The 26,897-nt window shown below is 40.5% G+C and overlaps 1 protein-coding gene across 1 annotated transcript; it reads right to left on the bottom strand.

The window, feature by feature from the left end:
- Positions 1-211: 211 nt before the first annotated feature.
- LOC115154498 (protein phosphatase methylesterase 1) lies at positions 212-26,897 on the bottom strand. Its single transcript, XM_029700771.1, has 14 exons — positions 26,602-26,897; positions 25,942-26,035; positions 18,119-18,211; positions 15,503-15,560; positions 15,344-15,395; positions 14,692-14,846; positions 14,386-14,476; positions 14,213-14,278; positions 14,013-14,142; positions 10,489-10,618; positions 10,326-10,370; positions 10,078-10,142; positions 1,178-1,245; positions 212-667 (listed from the first exon to the last, which is right to left on the bottom strand). Exons 1-14 carry the CDS (start codon positions 26,685-26,687, stop codon positions 664-666), a joined length of 1,137 nt encoding a protein of 378 aa, XP_029556631.1. The 5' UTR covers positions 26,688-26,897; the 3' UTR covers positions 212-663.

Below are 26,897 nucleotides of genomic sequence, written 5' to 3'. Positions count from 1 at the left end.
GCTGCTGTGATGGTACAATAGAAGAAAACCTGTCACTATTTTTCTTCATATTCCTTCGAGCCAGATAACTGACCGGGCAGGTTAAGACAATTGGGAGCCCATCGTCAGTCTTGTACACTGGCAGAATAGTCCCTAATGGGTGTCTCTGTTCACCATGGAAGTAAACAGTGCATAAACCAGACATGCAAAAGAACAGAAATGAATCTGTAGAAATTGTCCTATTGCATTTTTAATCATCATTCTTAAAATCCAACGATGTTAAACACATAGCACAACATGGAGTTGAACAAGAAACAGGCAAGCCATTACAGGAAATGAAAAGAAAAAAAGGTTGAGTGGGATGGGTGAAACCAAATCCCTGCATTTTAAAAAAAACAAAAAGGCAAAGTCATATTGGCAAAAGATCTACATGTACATTTCGCAAAGTAATAATTAATTACAAAAGCTAATTTAAATGTAAGAACCAAAGTACTGAGAATTTTGCAGTTGTATAGTGCTCATGTTTATTTAATTTATCCCAATCCATTTTCTTCCAGTTGGGAGTAATTGGCAGAAGATGGTGTCCATGAGGCTCCAGGCAACTCCTCCATAAGTGCTGTTTGGGTCCAGGGCAAAACTGGTTCTTTTCTATGTAGATTACTATTTATTTGGATCCCATTCCCATTAGCTGTTACAATTTGACAACAAAAAAACAAGAACACGAAAGCATCAACACATGCCTTTTGGTTTTCCTGTACCAGTTAGCATCCCATTAGATATCAAAAATAATTACTTGTCAAAACAGACCTTATAAAGTAACTACCAATATTGGTGTCAGCAATTGTTACAAAACCTTATATTGTATGATGTCCATAATTTATGAGTTGATTTAAAAAAAATGTATATATACACATTGAGGGTTTTGTTTTTTATTTCACTGAGGAGAGAGATAGAGTTAGTCACAAAGGCAGTGGGACGGATTTGTATCCCCGCCGGCACCGGGCAAGCATGTGTTGTAGGCAGCAGTCCTAACAGCTAGACCACCCAGGCCACAAATCATGTGATTTTAACAGTGCAGAAAAGCGATACACGCTTATGCAGGTCTTAACAATGAGATTGTACAAGCAGACTTAAAAGTAATAAACAATGTTGTAAACAAATGTGTGATGTGCTTCTATTCGAGTTAAATGAGTCTTACCACAGGAAACCCTCCTTGAGTTCAGTGAACTTGTGACGGACCATGAACGAGGCCAGAGCGTCTGCTACCTGGGGAAACAAAAACAATGTGGGTTTAGTTCCCAGACTTGACTTCCCAGACATTGAGAATAGGGTTGGGCGGTATACTGTATTTAACTATATACACCGGTATTTATGCACGGACCGGTTTGGGTTTTTACTTTACCTTCTAACGGTATTTGAATGTTTGGTTTGTTAAATGTGATATGCCGTGTGTAACGTCCATTTGTATAGTTTACTCCGCTACTTGAGTCATCTCTCTCTGCTCCCTCTCTCCATGACGCTTTCCACACAGACCTAGTCCCATCCTGTCACTCAAGGACCGCATGTTGTTGTTGCTTGACCACGAGACACATTCGTTCAGTCTGCATGGTCAATGCAGCACATGCAACAATGTTGATGACAACGATGCTGTTTCCACTTTGATCTTAATATAAATCCACAAGCGTTCTATAATTACAATTCGTTTTTGTTTCTTACATCTGCAAACAGCTAGTTTGTATTTTCTTAGCAAGTTAAGCTAAATCGTGTTAGCCACTCATGCTAAATCGTTAGTTAGCTGGCTATGGTAGGAGACTAAACTCAGCAAAAAAGAAGTGTCCCCTTTTCAGGACCCTGTCTTTCAAAGATAATTCGTAAAAATCCAAATAACTTCACAGATCTTCATTGTAAAGGGTTTAAACACTATTTCCCATGCTTGTTCAATGAACCATAAACAATTAATGAACATGCACCTGTGGAACGGTCGTTAAGACACTAACAGCTTACAGACGGTAGGCAATGAAGGTCACAGTCATGGAAACTTAGGACACTAAAGAGGCCTTTCTACTGACTCTGAAAAACACAAAAAGAAAGATGTCCAGGGTCCCTGCTAATCTGCATGAACGTACCTTGGGCATGCTGCAAGTAGGCATGAGGACTGCAGATGTGGCCAGGGCAATAAATTGCAATGTCCGTACTGTGAGATGCCTAAGACAGCGCTACAGGGAGACAGGACGGACAGCTGATCGTCCTCGCAGTGGCAGACCACGTGTAACACCTGTACAGGATCGGTACATCTGAACATCACACCTGCGGGACAGGTACAGAATGGCAACAACAACTGCCCGAGTTACACCAGGAACACACAATACTTCCATCAGTGCTCAGACTGTCCGCAATAGGCTGAGAGAGGCTGGACTGAGGGCTTGTAGGCCTGTTGTAAGGCAGGTCCTCACCAGACATCACCGGCAACAGTGTTGCCTATGGGCACAAACCCACCGTTGCTAGACCAGACAGGACTGGCAAAAAGTGCTCTTCACCAACGAGTCGCGGTTGTGTCTCACCAGGGGTGATGGTCTGATTCGCGTTTATCGTCGAAGGAATGAGCGTTACACCGAAGCCTGTAGGTGGAGGGTCCGTCATGGTCTGGGGCGGTGTGTCACAGCATCATCGGACAGAGCTTGTTGTCATTGCAGGCAATCTCAACGCTATGCGTTACAGGGAAGACATCCTCCTCCCTCAAGTGGTACCCTTCCTCAGGCTCATCCTGACATGACCCTCCAGCATGACAATGCCACCAGCCATACTGCTCGTTCTGTGGGGTAACATCTCACAGCAAGAACGGGAAAATCTGGTGCAGTCCATGAGAAGAAGATGCTGCATTAAGTACTGCAGTGCTGGTGGCCACACCAGATACTGACTGTTACTTTTGACCCCCCCCCCTTTCTTCAGGGACACATTATTCCATTTCCATTAGTCACATGTCTGTAGAACTTGTTCAGTTTGTGTCTCAGTTGTTGAATCTTGTTATGTTCATACAAATATTTACACATGTTAAGTTTGCTGAAAATAAACGCAGTTGACAGTGAAAGGACGTTTCTTTTTTTGCTGAGTTTATAAAACAGTGTTAAGTACCTTAATGGACCGTAAAGGTAATCACTTCACAAACTATCACCGTGCCCTTAAGGAAAACACAAATATTATGGACACATTAGAAATAGTGGATATTTGGAGACTAAAAAACCCCGACCTAGTGAGATATACGGAGGAGACTTAATCAAGCTAGTCGTCTTGACTACTTTGTCTCTTTCTCTCGTGTCAAAGTTTTAAAAAGTTTTAATAGGAGACAGAATGTGATTGGATCATCATCTAATTGGCATTCACATAACTCTAATAGATTTTCCACGTGGACGGGGATATTGGAAATTTAATCAAAGTTTACTGGAGGACAACTTATTTTTAACTAAGACAAAATAACTTTAACTGAATTTTTCCAGTATAATGTAGGTTCAGCAAATCCCCTTATTGTTTGGTATACCTTTAAATGTACCTTCAGAGGTCATTCAAATCAATATTCATCAATAATAAAAAAGCAGTTTCTGGCTAAAGTGACAAGACTAACAAGGTACAGTGGGGGAAAAAAGTATTTGATCCCCTGCTGATTTTGTACGTTTGCCCACTTACAAAGAAATGATCAGGCTATAATTTTAAATGGTAGGTTTATTTGAACAGTGAGAGACAGAATAACAACAAAAAATCCAGAAAAACGCATGTCAAAAATGTTATAAAATCATTTGCATTTTAATGAGGGAAATAAGTATTTGACCCCTCTGCAAAACATGACTTAGTACTTGGTGGCAAAACCCTTGTTGGCAATCAGAGGTCAGACGTTTCTTGCAGTTGGCCACCAGGTTTGCACACATCTCAGGAGGGATTTTGTCCCACTCCTCCTTGCAGATCTTCTCCAAGTCATTAAGGTTTCGAGGCTGACGTTTGGCAACTCGAACCTTCAGCTCCTCCACAGATTTTCTACGGGATTAAGGTCTGGAGACTGGTTAGGCCACTCCAGGACCTTAATGTGCTTCTTCTTGAGCCAGTCCTTTGTTGCCTTGGCCGTGTGTTTTGGGTCATTGTCATGCTGGAATACCCATCCACGACCCATTTTCAATGCCCTGGCTGAGGGAAGGAGGTTCTCACCCAAGATTTGACAGTACATGGCCCCGACAAATGATGCGATGAAGTTGTCCTGTCCCCTTAGTAGAAAAACACCCCCAAAGCATAATGTTTCCACCTCCATGTTTGACGGTGGAGATGGTGTTCTTGGGGTCATAGGCAGCATTCCTCCTCCTCCAAACACGGCGAGTTGAGTTGATGTCAAAGAGCTCCATTTTGGTCTCATCTGACCACAACACTTTCACCAGTTGTCCTCGGAGTCATTCAGATGTTCATTGGCAAACTTCAGACGGGCATGTATATGTATTCTTGAGCAGGGGGACCTTGCGGGCACTGCAGGATTTCAGTCCTTCACGGCGTAGTGTGTTACCAATTGTTTTCTTGGTGACTATGGTCCCAGCTGCCTTGAGATCATTGACAAGATCCTCCCGTGTAGTTCTGGGCTGATTCCTCACCGTTCTCATGATCATTGCAACTCCACAAGGTGAGATCTTGCATGGAGCCCCAGGCCGAGGGATATTGACAGTTCTTTTGTGTTTCTTCCATTTGCGAATAATCGCACCAAATGTTGTCACCTTCTCAACAAGCTGCTTGGCGATGGTCTTGTAGCCCATTCCAGCCTTGTGTAGGTCTACAATCTTGTCCCTGACATCCTTGGAGAGCTCTTTGGTCTTGGCCATGGTGGAGAGTTTGGAATCTGATTGATTGATTACTTCTGTGGACAGGTGTCTTTTTTTTACAGGTAACAAACTGAGATTAGGAGCACTCCCTTTAAGAGTGTGCTCCTAATCTCAGCTCGTTACCTGTATAAAAGTCACCTGGGAGCCAGAAATCTTTCTGATTGAGAGGGGGTCAAATACTTATTTCCTTCATTAAAATGCAAATCAATTTATAACATTTCTGACATGCGTTTTTCTGGATATTTTTGTTGTTATTCTGTCTCTCACTGTTCAAATAAACCTACCATTAAAATTATAGACTGATCCTTTCTTTGTCAGTGGGCAAACGTACAAAATCAGCAGGGGATCAAATACTTTTTTCCCCCACTGTAAATCCATGTACTAATAGTACAGATAGATAGAAATAAAAACGATATTACAGAGATACAAAATAAGTTAGAGGAAAAACAAAAATAACTTTAGGAACTTTTTCAAGAACAATCTAATGTAATCTATTACAAAAATAAAGCAAAAGATCTGAAAAATGCACAAAATTCTTCCTGAATCTCCAATACAGGAACGCTAACAAAAAGAATTTGCACACTCGCTACTTAATACGGAGTTATCTATGATTCTCCAAATTATATTTTAAAAGAGGAAGCTAATTATTTTAGACAGATGTTCTCTTTTCCGTCTCATCCTCTCCCACTGAATGGAGCTTACGGTAAGGAATTATTTCCAAATAATATTTAAAAAAAAAGAAAATTAACAAAATGTATAGAAAGATCAGTGTGAAGGCCAAATTACGGAGGAATAACTTTGAGGCTATTAAATCCTTTCACTCTGGAAAAACTCCAGGGCTTGATGGCATACCGGTAGAGGTATGTCAAGCCTTTTTTGATATACTAAAAGCTCCATTGTTAGATTGTTTTAACTACTCCTATAGAAATGGTAGTATGTCAGTGATTCAGCAGGAAGGTCTGATTGCTCTATTACTGAAACAAGACCCAGATGGCAAATATAAAGACCCAGTCCATCTAAAAAACTGGAGGCCCCTTACACTTCAATGTTGTGATGCAAAAATACTAGCGAAATGCATAGCACTCAGAATTAAAAAAAGGGTTTTACCAGGTATTGTTCATCCTGATTAGACAGGTTTTTTACATGGACGATACATTGGAGATAATGTACGACAACTACTTGAAATAATAGAACATCATGAAACATCTAAGAAGCCAGGCCTGGTATTTATAGCGGATTTTGAAAAGGCATTTGATAAATTAAGACGGGATTTTATTTATAAACGCCTGGATTTTTTCAATTTCGGTAATTCTCTTATAAAATGGGTAAAAATAATGTAAGGCAACCCCAGGTGTAAAATAGTAAATAACGGCTACTTCTCAGAGACTTTTGTATTGTCAAGAGGCGTTAAACAAGGGTGTCCACTGTCACCATATCTATTCGTTATGGCCATTGAAATGCTAGCTATTAAAAATCAGATCCAATAACAACAGAGGATTAGAAATCCAAGGCTTAAAAACAAAGGTGTCCACATATGCCGATGACTCAAGTTTTATATTAAGTCTGGAAGCTAGATCCCTGCAATGTCTCACTGAAGATCTAGATAACCTTTCTGTACTCTCTGGACTTAAACCTAATTATGACAAGTGTAAAATATTATGTATTGATATTTAAAAAAAAATACAACTTTTACATTACCCTGCAGTTTACAATAAAATGGGCTGATGGTGAAGTAGACATACTTAGTATTCATATCTCAAAAGATATATATAAGCTCTCCACAATGAATTTCAAGAGAAAACTAGTAAAAATAGACAGGATCCTGCAACCACGGAGAGGTAAATACCTGTCTATTTATGGAAAAATTGCCCTGATTAACTCCTTAGTCATATCTCAGTTTACTCACTTACTTATGGCGCTGCCTACTCCTGATGGATAATTTTTCAAATCATATGAGCAAAAAATATTTAGCGTTATCTGGGACGCTAAACCAGACAAAATAAAATGTGCCTATCTATATAATGAATATGAATTGGGTGGGTTGACATTATTAAATATAAAATAACTAAACCGCTTTCTAAAAGCTTCACTTATTCAAAAGTTTTACTTGAACCCTAAATGGTTCTCAAATAGATTACAAAGAAAAGCTCATCCATTGTTTAAAAATTGCCTTTTTGCAGATTGCCATGTCTCATTTTCGATTAATTGAAAATGATACTTTGAAAAAAGTATCTCTCTTTTTCAAACGAGCATTGCAGAGCTGGCTACAATTTCAATTTCATCCCCCTGAAAAGAGAACAAATATTACAACAAATATTATGGCTGAACTCAAATGTGCTGGTTGATAAAATACCTGTATTTATGTGAAAGATGTTTGAAAAAGGTATTTTGTTTGTAAATTGGAATGGTAGAGTTATGTCCTTCATGGAGTTTGACCTTCCCAGAATTGTACGGGAAGGTCTGCTCAATCCAAGAGTACAACCAATTGATAACAGCATTACCCCAAAAATGGAGGCGGCAGCAGAAGGAGGTAGGGAACTGGTCTGTCTGCCCAATATAAAAGATCAAAACTGGCGGAAGCATAAATAGGAAAGTATGCCAGTTTCATTTGAGGACCAGGATGTTGACAACTGTGCCATACAGATTGCAAAATAGTTGGGAAGAGATTATTGATGTACCGATTCCATGATACAGGGTGTATGAGTTGATATATAAAACGCAAGATTCAAGACTTTGTGCTTTTCAGCTAAAATTATTATATAGAATTCTTGCCACCAACAAAATGTTGAATATTTGGGGCATAAAATCATCGAAGCTCTGCAGATTTTGTTGTGAGGATACAGATTCAATAAACCATTTATTTTGGTATTGCCCTCAGGTAGCCTGTTTCTGGTCTCAGGTTCAGGAATGGCTGAAAATGCATAGCATTGATCTAAAATTGACCCTAGAAATAGTATTGTTAGGAGATCTGGAGAAACCGGGCCAGTCAATTACTAATACTCTTAGCTAAAATATTTATCTTAAAACTGTGGATTCTATTCGTTTAGATAGATTGAAATTGTACGTTAAACATCACAGCATAGTTGAAAGATATGTGTTGCGTAGAAATCCAAAGAGGGTGGCCAGCAGAGATAGATGGGATGGGCTGAGGGAAGATGAGGATTGGGATGTGGAATTGGAGACAAGTGGGAGTGGAGTTGCTGTGCGGGAGATATGATTGTCAAAGTAAAAAAAATAAAAAATAAGTTTAAATAAAAACATAATAAAAAGTACGTTTGAATGACACTGAGGGGGCGTGTTTTTACAACAACTAATGCCGGTTTGCCTGAGGCTGATGCCGTGCAGGTGTTTGTATACATGCATATATACACACTCTCATTCAAATAAACGCATACAAAAACACACACATACATGTAATAATGCCAGACATGCACACAAACATATACAGTTGGCATTGCTGTTATGATTTTAGTTGTCCTTGATGTCCTTTGTTTAATTTTTGTTTTTGTTTAGTTCATTTAAAAAAAAAAAAGTGCATTGTTGTTTGCTGTTTTCTTCTGTCTTTCTTTCTCTTTAGTTCATTCTCTTGGTTGTTGGTGCATTGGGGGGTTTATTTTTATTATTGGGGGGGATGACTGTGGGAGGGGTCTCGAATGGTTGAGGAACAGCTATTGGGGAACTGTGGAGGGGATCTTGGAGGGTTCGGGTTCACGTTTTTTGGCCTGGTGGGAGATCTGTCAACGTGCCCTTGAGCAGGGAATTGACCCTGGATGCTTCTGTGTGTCTCTCTGAATGGGAATCTGTTGGATGACTGGTATGATGTAGTTGTTGAGCGGCTTCACTGCAAGTACATTGTATGTTTCGGATATTCAATAGAGCAAACGTAGCTAGCTAATACAGCCTGATACCAGTACTGGTGGAGGCTTAAAATCAGCATGTTGTTTGTGCAACAGTATCTTCTAAATCAAAGAGGAATAGGCAAAGCATGAATATGTTGGCTGTATGAATAAATATTTAATGTAGCCAAAGATTGTAGGGTCCCCTAGCAAACACTGAACATCACTTTGGTTCCTACCCTGTCACAATAACTCATCCATGGCATTTTCATTCGTTGTCATGTCAAACAACACTGTACTCAGTGCCCACTATTAATTATATTCTATCTATATAATTATAATAAATATTCTATTTCCATGATTCCAAAAGTTCACCCAAGTGTTTTGATCTAAATCGCAATTGCAACATTTGGTTAAAAATAAGGTCAAGTATTTTTGCCCATATCGTGGCAGTGTGGAAATGATCTCAAATGACTGCAGGAAATGCAGAAATTGATGGAAAGGCAGGAAATTACCTTTATTTAACCATGCAGGCTAATTGAGAACAAGTTCTCATTTACAACTACGACCTGGCGTATAAAACAAACCGAATGGAGAAAGACCCATTGAAATAATTTGGAATATGTGTTGCCACCCTATGGTCACGCACTACTCATAAAAGCAAATTTAGAACTTTTATTAATTAAAAACATAAAATACCGTAAAAAAAAGTAAAATAACATGATATTTTGGCCATATCAACGAGCCCTAATTGAGAATAGTATTTTGTGTACAATATTACTTGGCCTGAACCTCTACTATCGCAACAAAATGGGAAAGAAAGACATGCCAACTTGATCTCATAGTTTCACGTCGGGAGTTGGATGAACGTACATTTTTTAACCATTCATTCCACATGGTTCAAATCAAATCAAAGTTTATTTGTCACGTGCGCCGAATATAACCTTACAGTGAAATGCTTACTTACAGGCTCTAACCAATAGTGAAAAACAACAGTAAAAAGACAGGCTATATCCAGTAGCGAGGCTATAAAAGTAGCGAGGCTACATACAGACACAGGGTTAAAACAGAAACAACTCAACTTAAGTTTAGGCATTAATTCCTAGTGGTCAAGGTTAGGGCTATGGTTTGGGGAAAGCATAATTTTTTAAAACAAAATTAAATAAAAACTCATCAAGTACTCTCCGTGCTTGCTAGACAATTGTGAACTGCCGGGCGCAGTGGTCTAAGCAGCGCGCTCTGGGTCTGAGCGTCGTGTGTTCCAGCCCAGAGTGATGCCGTAGTTTAACATTTTTGGGGTGAGCGCCGAGGACGTCCAAAATCGACATGTGTTTCTAGTGACCTGCCTGCACATTCACCAAGCAGTTGTTCAGCCTCATACCTTCATATCCAGACGGTTAAAACCCACTCACTTTTTCAGGGGCGTCCTCATGGACAGCATGGCCACACTGAGGGAGCACCTGCATCTGGAACTTCCCTGCACACAAACAGAACACAAATCTTCATGTGCAACACACTTCTATTGGATTTAAAGGATGTGACAGTAAACCAACAAGGAGTGGGTGGGGGAAGATCTACAGTGGGATTTCACGGTCACTATCGGAGCCATAATTGTAAACAACCAACCAACCTAACACACAATCTATGAGGCCGTCCTCACCTTGCATCTGTCCAATTGTGAGATCTTTATCAAGCCTGTCCACACCTGTAAAGAGGGAAATGTTATATCAACAATGTGTGCTCTAGTCCAATGTCAAAGACGAAAAATATTGAAAACAATTTAAAGTCATGTGGATTAAAACTGACTTAACTAAGGGACTCACCAGCGAGCAGGAGCAGTTTTGGCACAGGGCAGGAGAGGAAGAGGGCAGACAGGCCACTGAACCAGCCCTCCCAGTACTTCTCTGTCTTTGACAGATCAATCTGCCAGGTATAGAGGCTCTCCTTCTTCACCTAAAGAAGCTCAAGAGACAGTTTATTTAACTAGGCAAGTCAGTTAAGAACAAATTCTTATTTACAATGACGGTCTACCCCGGCCAAGCCCTAACCCGGACGACACTGGGCTAATTGTGCGCTGCCCTATGTTAATTTACTCTTCATGTACACACTACAACAGACTGTGTAAAGGTGGGAAATGTAATACACACTTCCCCAAGATGACATATGCACCCAGATGAATACACCAACTGGGTTGTTCCAAGAAAAAAAAACTGCCTTTTATATTTTAAGTAGAAATTGTGCACCAATATGGAATTTTAAAAGCCTGATATATTAAATAAAGTTCCCTTTAATATAGACCACATGGAGAACTCGATACAGATTTTTTTTTATATATATATATATATACACTGAACAAAAATGTAAACGCAAAATGCAACAATTTCAATGATTTTACTGAGTTACAGTTCATATACGGAAATAAGTCAATTGAAATGAATTCATTAGGCCCTAATCTATTGATTTCACATGACTGGGCAGGGGCACAGCCATGGGTGGGCATAGGCCACAAAAGGGCTTTATTACAGACAGAAATACTCCTCAGTTTCATCAGCTGTCGGGTGGCTGATCTCAGACGATCCCGCAGGTGAAGAAGCCGGAAGTGGAGGTCCTGGGCTGGTGTGGTTACACGTGGTCTGCGGTTGGATGTACTGCCAAATTCTCTAAATTGACATTGGAGGCAGCTTATAGTAGCAAAATTAGCATTCAAATCTCTGCCAACAGCTCTGGTGGACATTCCTACAGTCAGCATGCCAATTGCACGTTCACTCAAAACTTGAGACATCTGTGGCATTGTGTTGTGCGACAAAACTGCACATTTTAGTTGCCTTTTATTGTCCCCAGCACAAGGTCCATCTGTGTAATGATCATGCTGTTTAATCAGCTTCTTGATATGCCATACCTGTCAGGTGGATGGATTATCTTGGCAAATGAGAAATTCTCACTAACAGGGATGTAAACAAATTTGTGGACAACATTTTATAGAAATAAGCTTTTTGTACTCATGGAAAATTTGGGGGATCTTTTATTTCAACTCATGAAACCAACACTTTACATGTTACGTTTAAATTTTTTGTTCAGTATAAATAAAGGCTCGCTAAGGGGGCAAAATTCAGTATTTTGACATGTCTCTTCGTCAACACTATCCCTTCCAATAAGATTTTAACCAGAATTGAAAAGCCCTAGTTATTTTGTTGCTTTCGAATCATTTCTTAAGAGTATTATTTATTTCATGTGATTAGTTATTAATTTGTCCCTCATTTTATGGTCACCCCTGTAATGTGAACTGAACTCTTGTTTTAATATGGTGAAACCGTTCATAAAAATAAAATAAAAAGTCTAAAGAAACAAGTTACACTTCTCAACATCAATTTGTGGAACGGCCCAACCACTAACGCCTAAGAAGACTCATGCATAGAAACCCACCTGAATACATACAGTGCATTCGGAAAGTATTCAGACCCTTTCCCCACATTTTGTTGCGTTACAGCCCTATTCTAAATTTATTAAATACAATGTTTTGTCATCAATCTACACACAATACCCAGTAATGACAAAGCAAAAACACATTTAGAAATTTTTGTATTCAAAATGTAAAAAACCCCAGATATGCCTTATTTACATAAACACTCAGACACTTTGCTATGAGACTCAAAATTGAGCTCAGGAGCATCCGGTTTCCCTTTTATCATCCTTGAGATGTTTCTACAACTTGATTGGAGTCCACATGTGGTAAATGTAATTGATTGGACATATTTGGAAAGGCACACACCTGTCTATTTAAGGTCCTACAGTTGACAGTGCAAGTCAGAGCAAAAACCAAACGATGAGGTCGAAGGAATTGTCAGTAGAGCTCCGAGACAGGATTGTGTCGAGGCACAGATCTGGGAAAGTGTACCAAAAATGTCTGCAGCATTGAAGGTCCCCAAGAACACAGAGGCCTCCATCATTCTTAAATGGAAGACGTTTGAAAATACGTACTCTTCCTAGAGCTGGCTGCCCGGCCAAACTGAACAATCGCGGGAGAAGGGCCTTGTCAGGTAGGTGACCAAGAACCCAATGGTCACTCTGACAGAGCTCCAGAGTTCCACTGTGGAGATGGGAGAACCTTCCAGAAGGACAACCATCTCTGCAGCACTCCACCAATCAGACCTTTATGGTAGTGGCCAGACAGAAGCTACTCCTCAGTCAAAGGCACATGACAGCCCGCTTGGAGTTTGCCAAAAGACACCTAAAGGACTCTCAGACCATGAGAAACAAGATTCTCTGGTCTGATGAAACCAAGATTGAACTCTTTGGCCTGAATGCCAAGCGTCACATCTGGAGTAAACCTGGCACCATCCCTACGGTGAAGCATGGTGGCAGCAGCATCATGATGTGGGGACGTTTTTCAGCAGCAGGAACTGGGAGACTAGTCAGGATCGAGGGAAAGCAAAGTACTGAGAGATCCTTGATGAAAACCTGCTCCAGAGTGCTCAGGACCTCAGACTGGGGCGAAGGTTCACCTTCCAACAGGACAGTGACCAATAGTACACAGCCAATACAATACAGGAGTGGCTTCGGGATAAGTCTCTGCATGTCCTTGAGTGGCCCAACCAGAGCCCGAACTTGAACCCGATCGAACATCTCTGGAGAGACCTGAAAATAGCTGTGCAGCGACGCTCCCCATCCAACCTTGAGAGGATCTGCAGAGAATAGGAGAAACTCCCCAAATACAGGTGTGCCAAGCTTGTGGCGTCATATCCAAGAAGACTGTCGTGGAAATTCAGTACTGAGAGACTTGGTCTTGGTAATTTCTTCAAACAATCATCTTTATTTAATATCGATTAATTATTGCAATAATGAGACCGTCAGCCCACCAGTCTTGACTGACTGTTAGGCTGAGAGTCTAGCCTTTAGATGATGCACAGTTTTTCTATAGCTGATACCAAGATTGCTTAGTCAGTCACTTCTAACCTTCCCATAAGCCACCTTGGTTACCTACACAGGATGGTATTTTACTTAGTTTCCCAGATGCTAGGAAGATGAGACACACTCTCTCTCTCTCTCTCTCTCACCACATCTTGTCTATAGAATGCTAGCTTTTAGGTTTTTATCACCAACACAAATCAATTGTCAGCTTCAAGCGATCTCTAGTACAACCCATGTCCTCAACATCCAGACTAGCTGCTAGAGTGGAGACCATAAAACACAGCATTAGCAGATTTCATTTATTATTTTTATATCAATTTGTAAACATTTCTGGAATGTGGAAAAAGTCAAGGGGTCTGAATACTTTCCAAATGCACATATAAAATGTAGTTATGTTTTTAAATCAACAACATTTCCCACTAATCAGCCCAGCCCTGACCTCTTGGTCGTCCTCCTTCTTTCTCTTGTGATTGGATTCTCCTTCCTCCTCCTCCTCCTCCTCCTCCTCTTCAATGATGACTTCACCGATGCTTTTGGAGACACCTGGACTGTTGAGGGGTTCCTCACATCTATGGAGGAGGTAAAGACTTATATTTAGTTACAGGTCCTGAACAGTCACATCTTAAAGTCCAGACTTACTTTTTCACCTGGCCTCCCATGGACACCCGGGCTGACTCAATGTTTCGGATCTGTCCACTCTTCACACTGATGGGGGGGGTGGACAAGTTCAGAGAACACATTACTTGGATTATGCTCTAATAGTAAAGCATTTGAGTATTTTTACACTTCAGCGTGTATGGACAGCACCTCACCTCCACTCAATGGCATTCTCCACAGACTTAAAGGTCTTTGGTCGACTCCTGAGGAAATTCTGCATACTGTTCAAGGCATCCATTGCTGTGCCTGAATAAACACAATAGCATAAATATGATTAACTAATCAGTCAATCAATAAATTGATGAATACGCCTAGCTGTGTCATATCACTTTACTAGAAGCATATAAAACAATGAATTAATCAATTTTCTCTTTTGTCAGCTCCCCAACTGCTGCTTGTTTGATCATCAAAAGACAAGTCCCGATCATGGGACAAAACAAAAAAACAAGTACTGTAATCACCTTCCACAACGTCAATGACACAAAGGCCAAGTAACGACGGCACGTGGTTGGCTGCAGCGGTGTGAACTGCTATAGCTCCACCCATGCTGTGTCCAATCATCATGATCGGAGGCGGGTTTTCTCCATAGAGTGCTTCAACCACTTTGCCAATGTCCCTGGTGGAGACAACACCAGCATCAACCAACTGCAGGAACAATCTCACTCATACAAACCAGCCTTATCCAGCTCCTCAAACAACCACAGACAACAGAATATGGACAATATAGGAATCTCTGTCCCTTATCTCTTCCTGTCTCTGCTCTGGAAGCTGTCAGTTTCTTCCCACTGGCACTTTGTTGATATAAACACTATTTTGGGGGTGCAGCAAGCCTGTTTTCTCTTTGCATCAAACAGCAGATCAGTGTCTCAGTGGGAGGCAGCAGCAGCAGATGGTTCATCTGACTCAGTCCTCTCTCTCCAGCAGGTTCTCTTCACCCCCCTGCAGTGCACCTACACCACTGCCTCCTGTCCTGTCCTGTTCCCTCCCATACCATCTCAACAACACAATACCTCCCTCATCACTCGCCCTGCATAACACTCATCTCTGAATGACAGAGCGTGTGGGTAATTTTATCTGTAAATGTTAGTAGCCCAAAAATTCCTGACAACTTACTTGGCCATTGTTTCCGCTGAGAGATCGTCAGAATTCTTTACTTTGGTGTCACCTGTGTGGGACAGAAAAGAAAAAGAAAAAAAGGAATACTATTGAGATGATGAATATGAGGTAACCAGATGAAATGTGTGTTATCATGAGGAAGAGTTAGCCACTCACCATGGGCCCTGAGGTCCATAGCCACCACCCTGCAGTTAATTCTGCTATATATCACCTCCTGAAAACACAAACCCACTCTGTGTAAACTGTTAACTCTGGCCTGAATGCAGTGTCAATCTGTGCTATAAGGCAGGCTCACAAACATACTGCTCCATATTCAACAGTCACTTAACACAACCTTAAATGCAGGACATGTTGTGATGGTACAGTGGTTCCTCCTTTAAAAGTTGCGTCATACTGCAGCACACCTTGCGGGCTGCTGTAGCATTCTATGGCACGTTATTTAATTGTCAGCCATTTTTTACGTTAATGCAAGTTAGTGCTAGTTTGACCACCAGAGGGCAACTTTGAGAAGCATTTGATAATCTCCCTTATTGGCATTACTAGATAATTGAAAACCTTTTTTGTAATAACATAGTATATGGGATTGATTAAGAAATTTGGCTTAATTCATTTGATTCATATTATGGGGTTTCTATTCCGAGAAAAACGAAACCCTCAGGGTTTCCGTTAGGATTGAATGGAAAATATCGCGCTGTACAACGTGACGGTCGGGAGTTGGCTACAGCATAAGAGGATTGGAGGATTGTAAATTAATATCTAAAGGGGCATAACATTTCCACACCCTAATTGAAGTGTAACCAATACTCATTTCGCCTATGGTAGGCATACAGTATATCTACAAATATTTTTTTCAATGACGAGACTTTCCGCCAATAAATACATTTAGAGGATTTGAGGATTCTATATTAATATCTAAGGGTCATTTTCCGTTAGAATAATATAAAATATAATATTCTCACAGATCCTATATTAATTAATAATAAATCGCTTGTTTAAAAAGTAAAGATATTTTGGAAATTTCGTTTTCATTTAACCTAGCGTGAGCGAGAAAAAGGCAATTCTTGAACATGGGGTGAAACATTCTCAACAATTTGTAAATAAAGGCAGTTTGTTATTTAGAATTACTTATTTCTGGAGAAACCTAACTTGATTATTTAGCAGACATCACTTGCTTATATTCTGTCAACACATAGATCTTAAGAATATCATGGAATATAATTGAACATTTTCATTTCTCCATGCTTGTCACAGAGCAGCGAGAAACACTGCTGAAATAGATGTCCACAGCGGGAAGGCGCATGCATACAACGTGACCATGTGTGTTTGAAAGAGTATTTTCCAGTAAGCAACAATTTATTTGCCTTCATTAGACAACTTTGTTCCAATATTTCTGTAATTCAGTGATATTTATTCCCATAGTAATTTATTATGGATCCATAACTAAATCAACATCTGCATTTTGAAAGAGTATTTGTATCTTTATTTTATTAATGACAGTATAAAGATGCTGATGAAGAAATACAGTACTGTACAGTATATGCTTTACATTTGGATAATAAAGCATTTTGAAGATATAAGCCACCTGCATTTGTTTATTAGGCTACTGTGCAGTCTGACAAGTAAACATAGCCTACAGTACATACTGTAGTAAACATGGGAAAGTGCCTAATTCCTTACATAACGGAGAATAGGCCATGTCCAGACTTTCCCAGTGACCTCAAGTACCTTCAATAATGGCTGTCATAGAGAATGCGGGCAAGCGGGAGACCAAGGTTCAATTCACCGATGGGGAGTATGGAGTAGACGGTCCTTGTAAATAAGAATTTGTATTTAACTGATTCCATATGTGTTATGTCATAGTTGTGAGGTCCTCACCATTATTCTACAATGTAGAAAATAGTAAATATAAAGAAATCCTGGAATGAGTAGGTGTGTCCAAACTTTTGACTGGTACTTGTTTAATTAATTTGATTAATATTATGGTGATTGTATTCCAAAAAAAACAAAAAACCCTCTGGGTTTCCGTTAGGATGGAATGGAAAGTATGGCACTGTACAACGTGACGGTCAGCAGTACAGTACCGGGCTATTTAGCTGAAGAATCCCCATGTTGTGCGGCCAGGGCACGCGGGAGACCGGGGTTCAATTCCCCGACAGGGAGGAAGGAGTAGGCTGTCCTTGTAAATAAGAATTTGTTCATAACTGACTTGCCTGGTTAAATAAAGGCTACACTAAGAGCATAACATTTCTATTTTCTAATCCTAGTCTAACCAATACCCAAACGGAGATTCAGTGAAAATAAAAATCTCATTGATTTATCAAGACAGCACGAAACGGTGCTAAAATAGTTGTAGGCTATTGCGTCTAACTTCAATATGCTCTTTAAATAAATAAGACCTAAACCACTTTTAACAGCACAGTAAGAGCAAAATAATCCTAACAAAATAAAAACCTTAGTGTAACAACAGTTTTAGTAAGTAATACTGAAGTCGTGCACAAATATCAGTTTAACTGACAGCCGCAACTTTTTATTTTATTTTTAGGTTTATGTCGTCCATTCATTGTCAGAGACACAGTAGGACCCAAAAGCATAATCAGAACTCTCCCTTGTGCTGGTCTGGAGCAATGACGTGGTGACGCAGGGTACCGTACTAAATCACAAATTACCTCTAAGTCCCGCGGCGTAATGTCGCAACATTTAAAGGAGGAACCACTGTAGTGTGTGTACATAAAACAGGATGGGTGCTCTCTGCTATTTGATAGTATTACTCACAGTGAACACAGCCCAGGAGAGAGCAGAGTGGCCTCCTCCATGGAGCAGTAGAAGCACAGGACCATGCTGGCCACTGCTATAGATTCTGAACGTGTGCAGAGTAGTCAAGGAATATAGAGTACAGACACATCAGGGCTTCTGCTAAAGCCGATAAAACTTGCCAGGAGAAAAAAATATATCCTATGGCAAAATAATGCTATATTCAATGATGGAAATACCAATTGATGGAAATACAGTAGACCCTCATGCTTATCGGTCTATAGGATCATTTCCACAACTTTGTGGAATTCGGCCTCGAGTCATCGTGTATCTTATTTATCCAACAATAATCACAACTAAACTCAGCAAAAAAAGACCGTCCTCACACTGTCAACTGCAGTTATTTTCAGCAAACTTAACATGTGTACATATTTGTATGAACATAACAAGATTCAATAACTGAGACATAAACTGAACAAGTTCCACAGACATGTGACTAACAGAAATTGAATAATGTGTCCCTGAACAAATGGTGGGGGGGGGGGTCAAAATCAGAAGTCAGTCAGTATCTGGCCAGCTGCATTAAGTACTGCAGTGCATCTCCTCCTCATGGACTGCACCAGATTTGCCAGTTCTTGCTGTGAGATGTTACCCCACTCTTCCAACAAGGCAGGCACCTGCAAATTCCCGGACATTTCTGTGGGGGGGGGGGGGGGGGCTAGCCCTCATCCTCCGAGCCAACAGGTTCCAGACGTGCTCAATGGGATTGAAATCCGGGCTCTTCGCTGGCCATGGCAGAACACTGGCATTCCTGTCTTGCAGGAAATCATGCACGGAACGAGCAGTATGCTGGAGGGTCATGTCAGGATGAGCCTGCAGGAAGGGTATCACATGAGGGAGGAGGATGTCTTCCCTGTAACGCACAGCGTTGAGATTGCCTGCAATGACAACAAGCTCAGTCCGATGATGCTGTGACACACCGCCCCAGACCATGACGGACCCTCCCCCTCCAAATCGATCCCGCTCCAGAGTACAGACCTCGGTGTAACACTCATTCCTTTGACGATAAACGCGAATCCGACCATCACCCCTGGTGAGACAAAATCTCGACTTGTCAGTGAAGAGCACATTTTGCCAGTCCTGTCTGGGTCCAGCGACGGTGGTTTTGTGCCCATAGGCAACGTTGTTGCCGGTGATGTCTGGTGAGGACCAGCCCAGCCTCTCAGCCTATTGCGGACAGTCTGAGCACTGACGGAGGGATTGTGCATTCCTGGTGTAACTCGGGCAGTTGTTGTTGCCATCTGAGAAGTAAACATAGCCTACAATACATACTAGAGGTCAACCGATTAATTAGGACCGATTTCAAGTTTTCATAACAATCGGTAATCGCCATTTTTGGACACCGATTATGGCCCATTACATTGCACTGCGTGGCAGGCTGACTACCTGTTATGCGAGTGCAGCAAGGAGCCAAGGTAAGGTGCTAGTTAGCATTAAACTTATCTTGTAAAAAACAATCAATCAATCTTAACATAAATCACTTGTTAACTACACATGGTTGATGATATTACTAGTTTATCTAGTTTGTCCTGCGTTGCATATAATCGATGCGGTGCCTGTTAATTTATCATTGAATCACAGCCTACTTCGCCAAACGGGTGATTTAACAAGCGCATCCGCGAAAAAAGCACTGTCGTTGCACCAATGTGTACCTAACCATAAACATCAACACCTTTCTTAAAATCAATACACAAGTATATATTTTTAAACCTGCATATTTAGGTAATATTGCCTGCTAACATGAATTTCTTTTAACTAGGGAAATTGTGTCACTTCTCTTGCCTTCTGTGCAACAGAGTCAGGGTATATGCAGCAGTTTGGGCTGCCTGGCTCGTTCCGAACTGTGTGAAGGCCATTTCTTCCTAACAAAGAGCCAACTTCACCAAACGGGGGATGATTTAACAAAAGCGCATTTGCGAAAAAAGCAAATCGTTGCACAATGTACCTAACCATAATCAATTTAGTTAGAAGAAATTAATGTTAGCAGGCAATATTAACTAGGCAAATTGTGTCACTTCTCTTGCGTTCATTGCACGCAGAGTCAGGGTATATGCAACAGTTTGGGCCGTCTGGCTCGTTGCGAACTAATTGTGCAATGTAACAGCAATATTTAGACTTATGGATGCCACCCGTTAGATAAAATACAGAACGGTTCTGTATTTCACTGAAAGAATAAACGTCTTGTTTTCTAAATGATAGTTTCCGGATTTGACCATATTAATGACCTAAGGCTCGTATTTGTGTGTTATTACATTATAATTAAGTCTATGATTTGATAGCGCAGTCTGACTGAGCGGTGGTAGGCAGCAGCATGCTCGTAAGCATTCATTCAAACAGTACTTTCCTGCGTTTGCCAGCAGCTCTTTGCAATGCTTCAAGCATTGCGCTGTTTATGACTTCAAGCCTATCAACTCCGGAGATTAGGCTGGCAATACTAAAGTACCTATTAGAACATCCAATAGTCAAAAGGTATATGAAATACAAAATGGTATAGAGAAAGAAACAGTCATAACTAACCTAAAACTTCTTACCTGGGAATATTGAAGACTCATGTTAAAAGGAACCACCAGCTTTCATATGTTCTCATGTTCTGAGCAAGGAACATAAACGTTAGCTTTTTTACATGGCACATACTGCACTTTTACTTCTCCAACACTTTGTTTTTTCATTATTTAAACCAAATTGAACATGTTTCATTATTTATTTGAGGCTAAATTGATTTTATTGATGTATTATATTAAGTTAAAATAAAAGTGTTCATTGTTCATTCAGTATTGTTTTAATTGTCATTATTACAAATATATATAAAAATTGGCCGATTAATCAGTATCGGCTTTTTTTGGTCCTCCAATAATCGGTATCGGCGTTGAAAAATCATCGACCTCTAATACATACTGTAGTAAACATGGGAAAGTGCCTAATTCCTTACATAAGGGAGAATAGGCCATGTCCAGACTTTCCCAGTGACCTCAAGTACCTTCAATAATGGCTGTAATAGAGAATGTGGGCAAGCGGGAGACCGGGGTTGAATTCCCCGATGGGGAGTATGGAGTAGACGGTCCTTGTAAATAAGAATTTGTTCTTAACTGATTCCATATGTGTTACTTCATAGTTGTGATGTCTTCACTATTATTCTACAATGTAGTATTGGATTCAACATTTTGAACATTAAGATATGAAATAAATGATAGAGAAGAAGCATATTATGAGTGAAAGAGACGACTGGGTTTTATGTCAGAAGTTAATGGTTTTCCGTAGAAAGCCAGATGGCGTTGGAATGTGTTGGGGGATGGGAGGAGAGCACCGTGTTGATACAGGAAAGACAGATGGACATCTGTGGATTAGGTAACGTCAGGAGGTGAGGTCAGATCCCCTTAAGGGAGTAATAAGGGTTTGGTATCCTGTTACCCTTTTCCTGTTGAACCATAAGATGTAAGGATTGGAGGGAAGGAGGAGTGTCTTAAGTGGGATGTATATAACTGTGATGGTGAGAAATGTTTTGCTGTCTGAATACAGCTGTACAGAAACTTCGGGAAGTATTAAACTTGGTTAAGCTTCTCTAGTGTCCGTGAGTTATTTACTCTGAAAAATAAGAACCTAACAGTAGAAAATAGTAAAAATAAAGAAATCCTAGAATGAGTAGGTGTGTCAAACTTTTGATTGGTACTTGCTTAATTAATTAGATTAATTACAGAAATGTCGCAACAGTTGTTGTTGTACCTGTCCCGCAGGTGTGATGATCGGTTGTACCAATCCTGTGCAGGCATTGTTACACATGGTCTGCCACTGCGAGGACGATCAGCTGTCCGTCCTGTCTCCCTGTAGCGCAGTATAAACAGTATGGACATTGCAATTTATTGCCCTGGCCACATCTGCAGTCCTCATGCCTCCTTGTAGCATGCCTAAGGCACGTTCACGCAGATGAGCAGGGACCCTGGACATCTTTCTTTTTGTGTTTTTCCAGAGTCAGTAGAAAGGCCTCTTTAGTGTCCTAAGGTTTCATAACTGTGACCTTAATTGCCTACCATCTGTAAACTGTTAGTTAACAACCGTTCCACAGGTGCATGTTCATTAATTGTTTATGGTTCATTGAACATGCATGAAAAACAGTGTTTAAACCTTTTACAAATGAAGAACTGTTAAGTTATTTGGATTTTTACGAATTATCTTTGAAAGACAAGGTCCTGAAAAAAGGACTGAGTTTATGTGCACAACATACAGAACCTATTTTAAAGGGGATTTATTTTGCTTCTCCAAAGCCCATTGATTGCATAAAAATTCTAAAAGCAATTGCCTGTTAAGAACAGTTTCTGTGCATGATAAAAAATAGCTACCATTTTTATTGGTAATTGAAGCACAATTAAACTGCCGGCAACAGGCTATCAGCGCATCACCCACCACTTTACAACGTGAACTTGAAGCAGTATGCATTTTGCAAAAAAAAACAAGTAAATTATTTGAAACCTGAATGTTTTAATTCATATGATGAGGCATGTCTTAGCTTGCTTCAAAGTTGCCTCTCTCTGTAGCGCTCCACCAATCAGAGTGGTGACGAGAGTGGACAGACGGAAGCCACTCCAGAACAAAGTACTGAGAGATCCATGATGAAAACCTCAGACTGGGGCGAAGGTTCACCTTCCGACATGACAACGATCCTAAGCACACAGGCAAGACAACGCAGGAGTGGCTTCGGGACAAGTCTCTTAATGTCATTGAGTGGACCAGCCAGAGCCCGGAGTTGAACCCCGATCTAACATCTCTGGAGATCTGAAAATAGCTGCGCAGCAACGCTCCCCATCCAACCTGACAGAGCTTGAGAGGATCTACAGAAAAAACTAATGGAGACACTCGCCAAATACAGGTGTGCCAAGCTTGTAGCGTCATACCCAAAAAGACGAGGCTGTAATCGCTGCCAAATACCTAAGTAAAAAGCTGTAACGTAACACAAATGTGGAAAAAGTGAAGATGCATCTACCGTAGCTTTGATTGGACTGTCAATATCATACTTTCAAAATCTTAGCAGGCAAGCAGTCATGAATCATGTCGACAATCTACTGGCAAATTCTTTTCAATCCTTGTCATATGAAGATAAATTTAGATAAAACGTATCGATGCTCATCGGCCATTGGACAAACATTAAACAACAAATTGGAAATCGCAGATTCAACAATGAGTGGTTTGGAAGAAATCAGTGGCTAACTGCAAGCGTTGTAAAGCAATCACTATTTTGCTTCCCCTGCCTGCTATTCGGTGGAGGGCGTGTGGTCCAAGTCTGGGTTTAAGGGTGTCTTTTCCAAGCTTAAAGGATTAACATTCACATGCAACACTATAGCCAGAAAAAGTTGAATACATTGGTCATGCTGTCAATCCAGCATGACTTCTGCCGCGTTCAAAACAAATGGAAACTCGGAACTGGGTAATTTCAGACTTCAGTGAGTTCAAGACAAATGGGAACTCTGGAAAAAAATTTGCTCCAACTGGGAAAATAGGTTTTGAACGGTGATCCAACTCAGAATCATAAGTCGTGAACTCAGGCCTCTAGTTTTTTTCTGAGTTCCCAGTTGTCTTGAGCACCACAAATCTAGAGAAAGCAAGACTTTGATAACGTTTCATGTCAAAATTTGCCCAAAATATGGAGTGCCGCGCCAACTTCCTGTTCAAGTGAGCGCAGCACAACGATGAATCCAAAAATGTATTGTATACTGCTGCATAAATTATATAATATGCCAAGGAGATACGTATACTGTAGCTAAGAACATAATACTAAGTGTATGTTGTGTATTAAGCTGTTAGTAGCCCATGTGCTTCACCCTAATAATTTGGTCCCTTTCCCCCTCAGAATTTAGCCTACTGTTCTGACTTGGTGGTGCACATGTAGCCTATAGCATTTAGATTTTAGTAATTTATCAGACGCTCTTATCCAGAGCGACTTACAGTAGTGAATGCATACATTTCATACATTTTTTTTCTTCTTTACTGGTCCCCCGTGGGACCAGTACAGAAGTCTCTAGCATGTTTTAGAGAAATGTTATCATCGAATATTGAAAGCTTTCATTGTCTGCTTATATGACCCCGTTATTTATACCACGATTCTGACTTGGTGTACAGGGAGAAAACTAAGAACGGCCCATGTTCTGAATTCTGTCGCTGTACATTTCAAAAGTGCCGAACAAATAGTTATATTGACTACGTCCGTCTTAGCTCGCTCATTAATGTCCTAATCGAAATTACAGATTGCCTCTTATCTCCTCATCATTCCCTTATGCCATAGTTTGTACATCTCAATTGTAAGTAAAAACCACATTTGTTTAAGCAAGTCAGCTATATCAGCTGTTTTTTTTATAAAAAAAGGCAGTAAATGAGGCTAAATGAACTGCTTCGCTGCCAGACAAGGCTCTGCTGAAAGCCAGGTGTAGCAGTGATAAGAAATCACTCCATGGTGCTGAAAAGAAAGCTCTGCTGTTGGGACAGCTTTATGTAGGCCTTAACAGTTTGTGGGCACCGTTTGTCACCGTTATAGTGCAATTCATGTATTGTTTAGCGGCTTTGCTGGCATGCATAAGTATATAAAAAAAATATTTAAAAATGTTAAAGGAGTTTGCCCCACCAAGATTTACATGCCAAAATCGCCACCGTTCAAGGCACATTATCTTCACATATATTTAAGATTCTGTTCACTGAAAGCAGCAACTCAATAATCAGCTGGGACTATTGCCACCAGCGCTGCCCAAATTATGGGCACCCCCAAATAGGCATAGGTCTACGAGTTTATGATTTAAAACAATTCACAGCTCTTTTTCTTTTTATAAGTTAATGATTATCGATTCCGCTGTGGCCAAGTCATATTTCCATTTACTTTCCTATTGGATCCACCGCTATGCCATTTCTCTCCTGTTCTATTGGTTTTCATCTCAACTTTCTATTGCTGTCCAGAGGCCAAAGGCACCATACTGTACTAGTCATAATAGCAACCCATCCTAGTTGTTGCATCTTTAGATTAACCCTCTATTCTTAGTTTCTAACATATGGAACCGCTATGAGGTTTGCTGTTTAGAATGTTGTTTTCCCACGAATTGCATTTTGGCAATTGCTTGAAAATGAAGTTTTATTGGCTGCTTCATCACAGGAGTTACACGTTCTGTTAAAATGCATTAACATAATCCAAATGTGATGCATGTCATTCTGAGCACCATGGGTGGACGTCCTAATGGGTTCTTAAAGGCGCTGCATGGTCAATCCGCTGTCTGTATTGGCAGTGCAGCATTTACAGCCACTGCAGAAGGCAGAGCATTCATACCTCTTGCACTTCACGGAGAAGTGCAGAGCGGTTGTCAAGGAAGTGAGTTTGTGTTTCCAGGACCTCCTGTCCCCTCCTACTGTCAACCAATCATGTCAATGCAGAGCTATATGGAGCCCACCGCATTGTTACAAAATGTGGGCAGTGCATGGTGATGCAGTACAGAGCTCAATAATAATAATAATAATAATCTGTATGCCTCCTGAGGCTCGGCAATTTACACATCCTCATATGGAGTCTCTGACCACATTTTCGGTTCAAGCATAAATTGTCTCTTACAATTTAAATTTCTCAAATGGCCGGTAAATTAAAATCTTCCCGGTCACGTTGTCCAGTGCCACATTATATGCTCATGATGCACTGGATCAGGATTTACACTGTATGAAAGGCCTTTTATTATTTTTAAAAAATAAGATACATTTTTCATGGTTCTATTCAATGTGTAGAAGTACAGTAGCAAGCTTATGGCCTACGCAGTAAAGGATATATCTTTGCCGTTATCGTTATCCACTTCAACATCTTCCATCGTTTCAAAGTATTGACTCCAGGACAGAGGGGAGAAGTCTCTCTTCCGTCCAGGTCTGTGTCAGGTGAAGTATAGAAACAGGAAGATTATTTTAAACAAACAGTGTAGTCAGTCCTACATTATCCCCTAGTTCAAGCCCAGTAGTACACACTCAAATAACAATAGTGAAGAATATGGAGGCAGCACAACCCATAAAAGAGTCGTAGCTAGCAAGCTTAGCAACTGCTTTCAGAACGGTCACTTGACTCGACTCAAGTTACTGATGACAGCCTTCTGACCTGTCAAAACCAGCTGTCTGTCGCACTTGAATGGAACAACAAGTGAATACGAGCATTGTTCGCGACAAGATAATACAATTGAAACGCCTCACTAGTTTCAGTACCAAATGTCAACTGTCAGATAGATTGAACTGTTACTTTAGCTAGCTTGCTAACGTTACCCATTTAGCTTGCTAGCTATGTTGTGAACTTAGCTAGCTAGCTTTACCACAGTTAAAAATAGAAAGAGACTGTTGTTGGCTCATGTTAGTTAGCTATGCATTCTCCAGTTGCAGTGCTTAGTCACAACTATCAGAGAAAACCTCGCTAAGCACCTCAACTACTGTACTGACTATGAACTCACCCCATTCTCATTTTAGACCCAGACTGCAAACCTCCTGGCACGGGAGGTCTGGAGGCTAACAAATTCAAATGCAGCTGTTTCTCCATTCAGTCGAACGCGGGGCCAAGGCCGTTCAGTCAACTACCAAATCTTGCCCCTCCTTCGAACCAACCATACGCTACGATTTTTCTTCCAATACCGGGTAGCTTTTTCGCAGCAACAAATTGAAAAGAAATTTGCAAATGCAGCTAAGATTGTTCTCCTTTCAGGACACAACCAATCCTCTCCACCAACCCGTTTGCCACATTGCACTATGG

The sequence above is a fragment of the Salmo trutta genome, chromosome 19 (assembly GCF_901001165.1).
Source record: "Salmo trutta chromosome 19, fSalTru1.1, whole genome shotgun sequence".
Classification (NCBI taxonomy): Eukaryota; Metazoa; Chordata; class Actinopteri; order Salmoniformes; family Salmonidae; genus Salmo; species Salmo trutta.
This window is presented reverse-complemented; position numbering and strand designations above follow the sequence as displayed.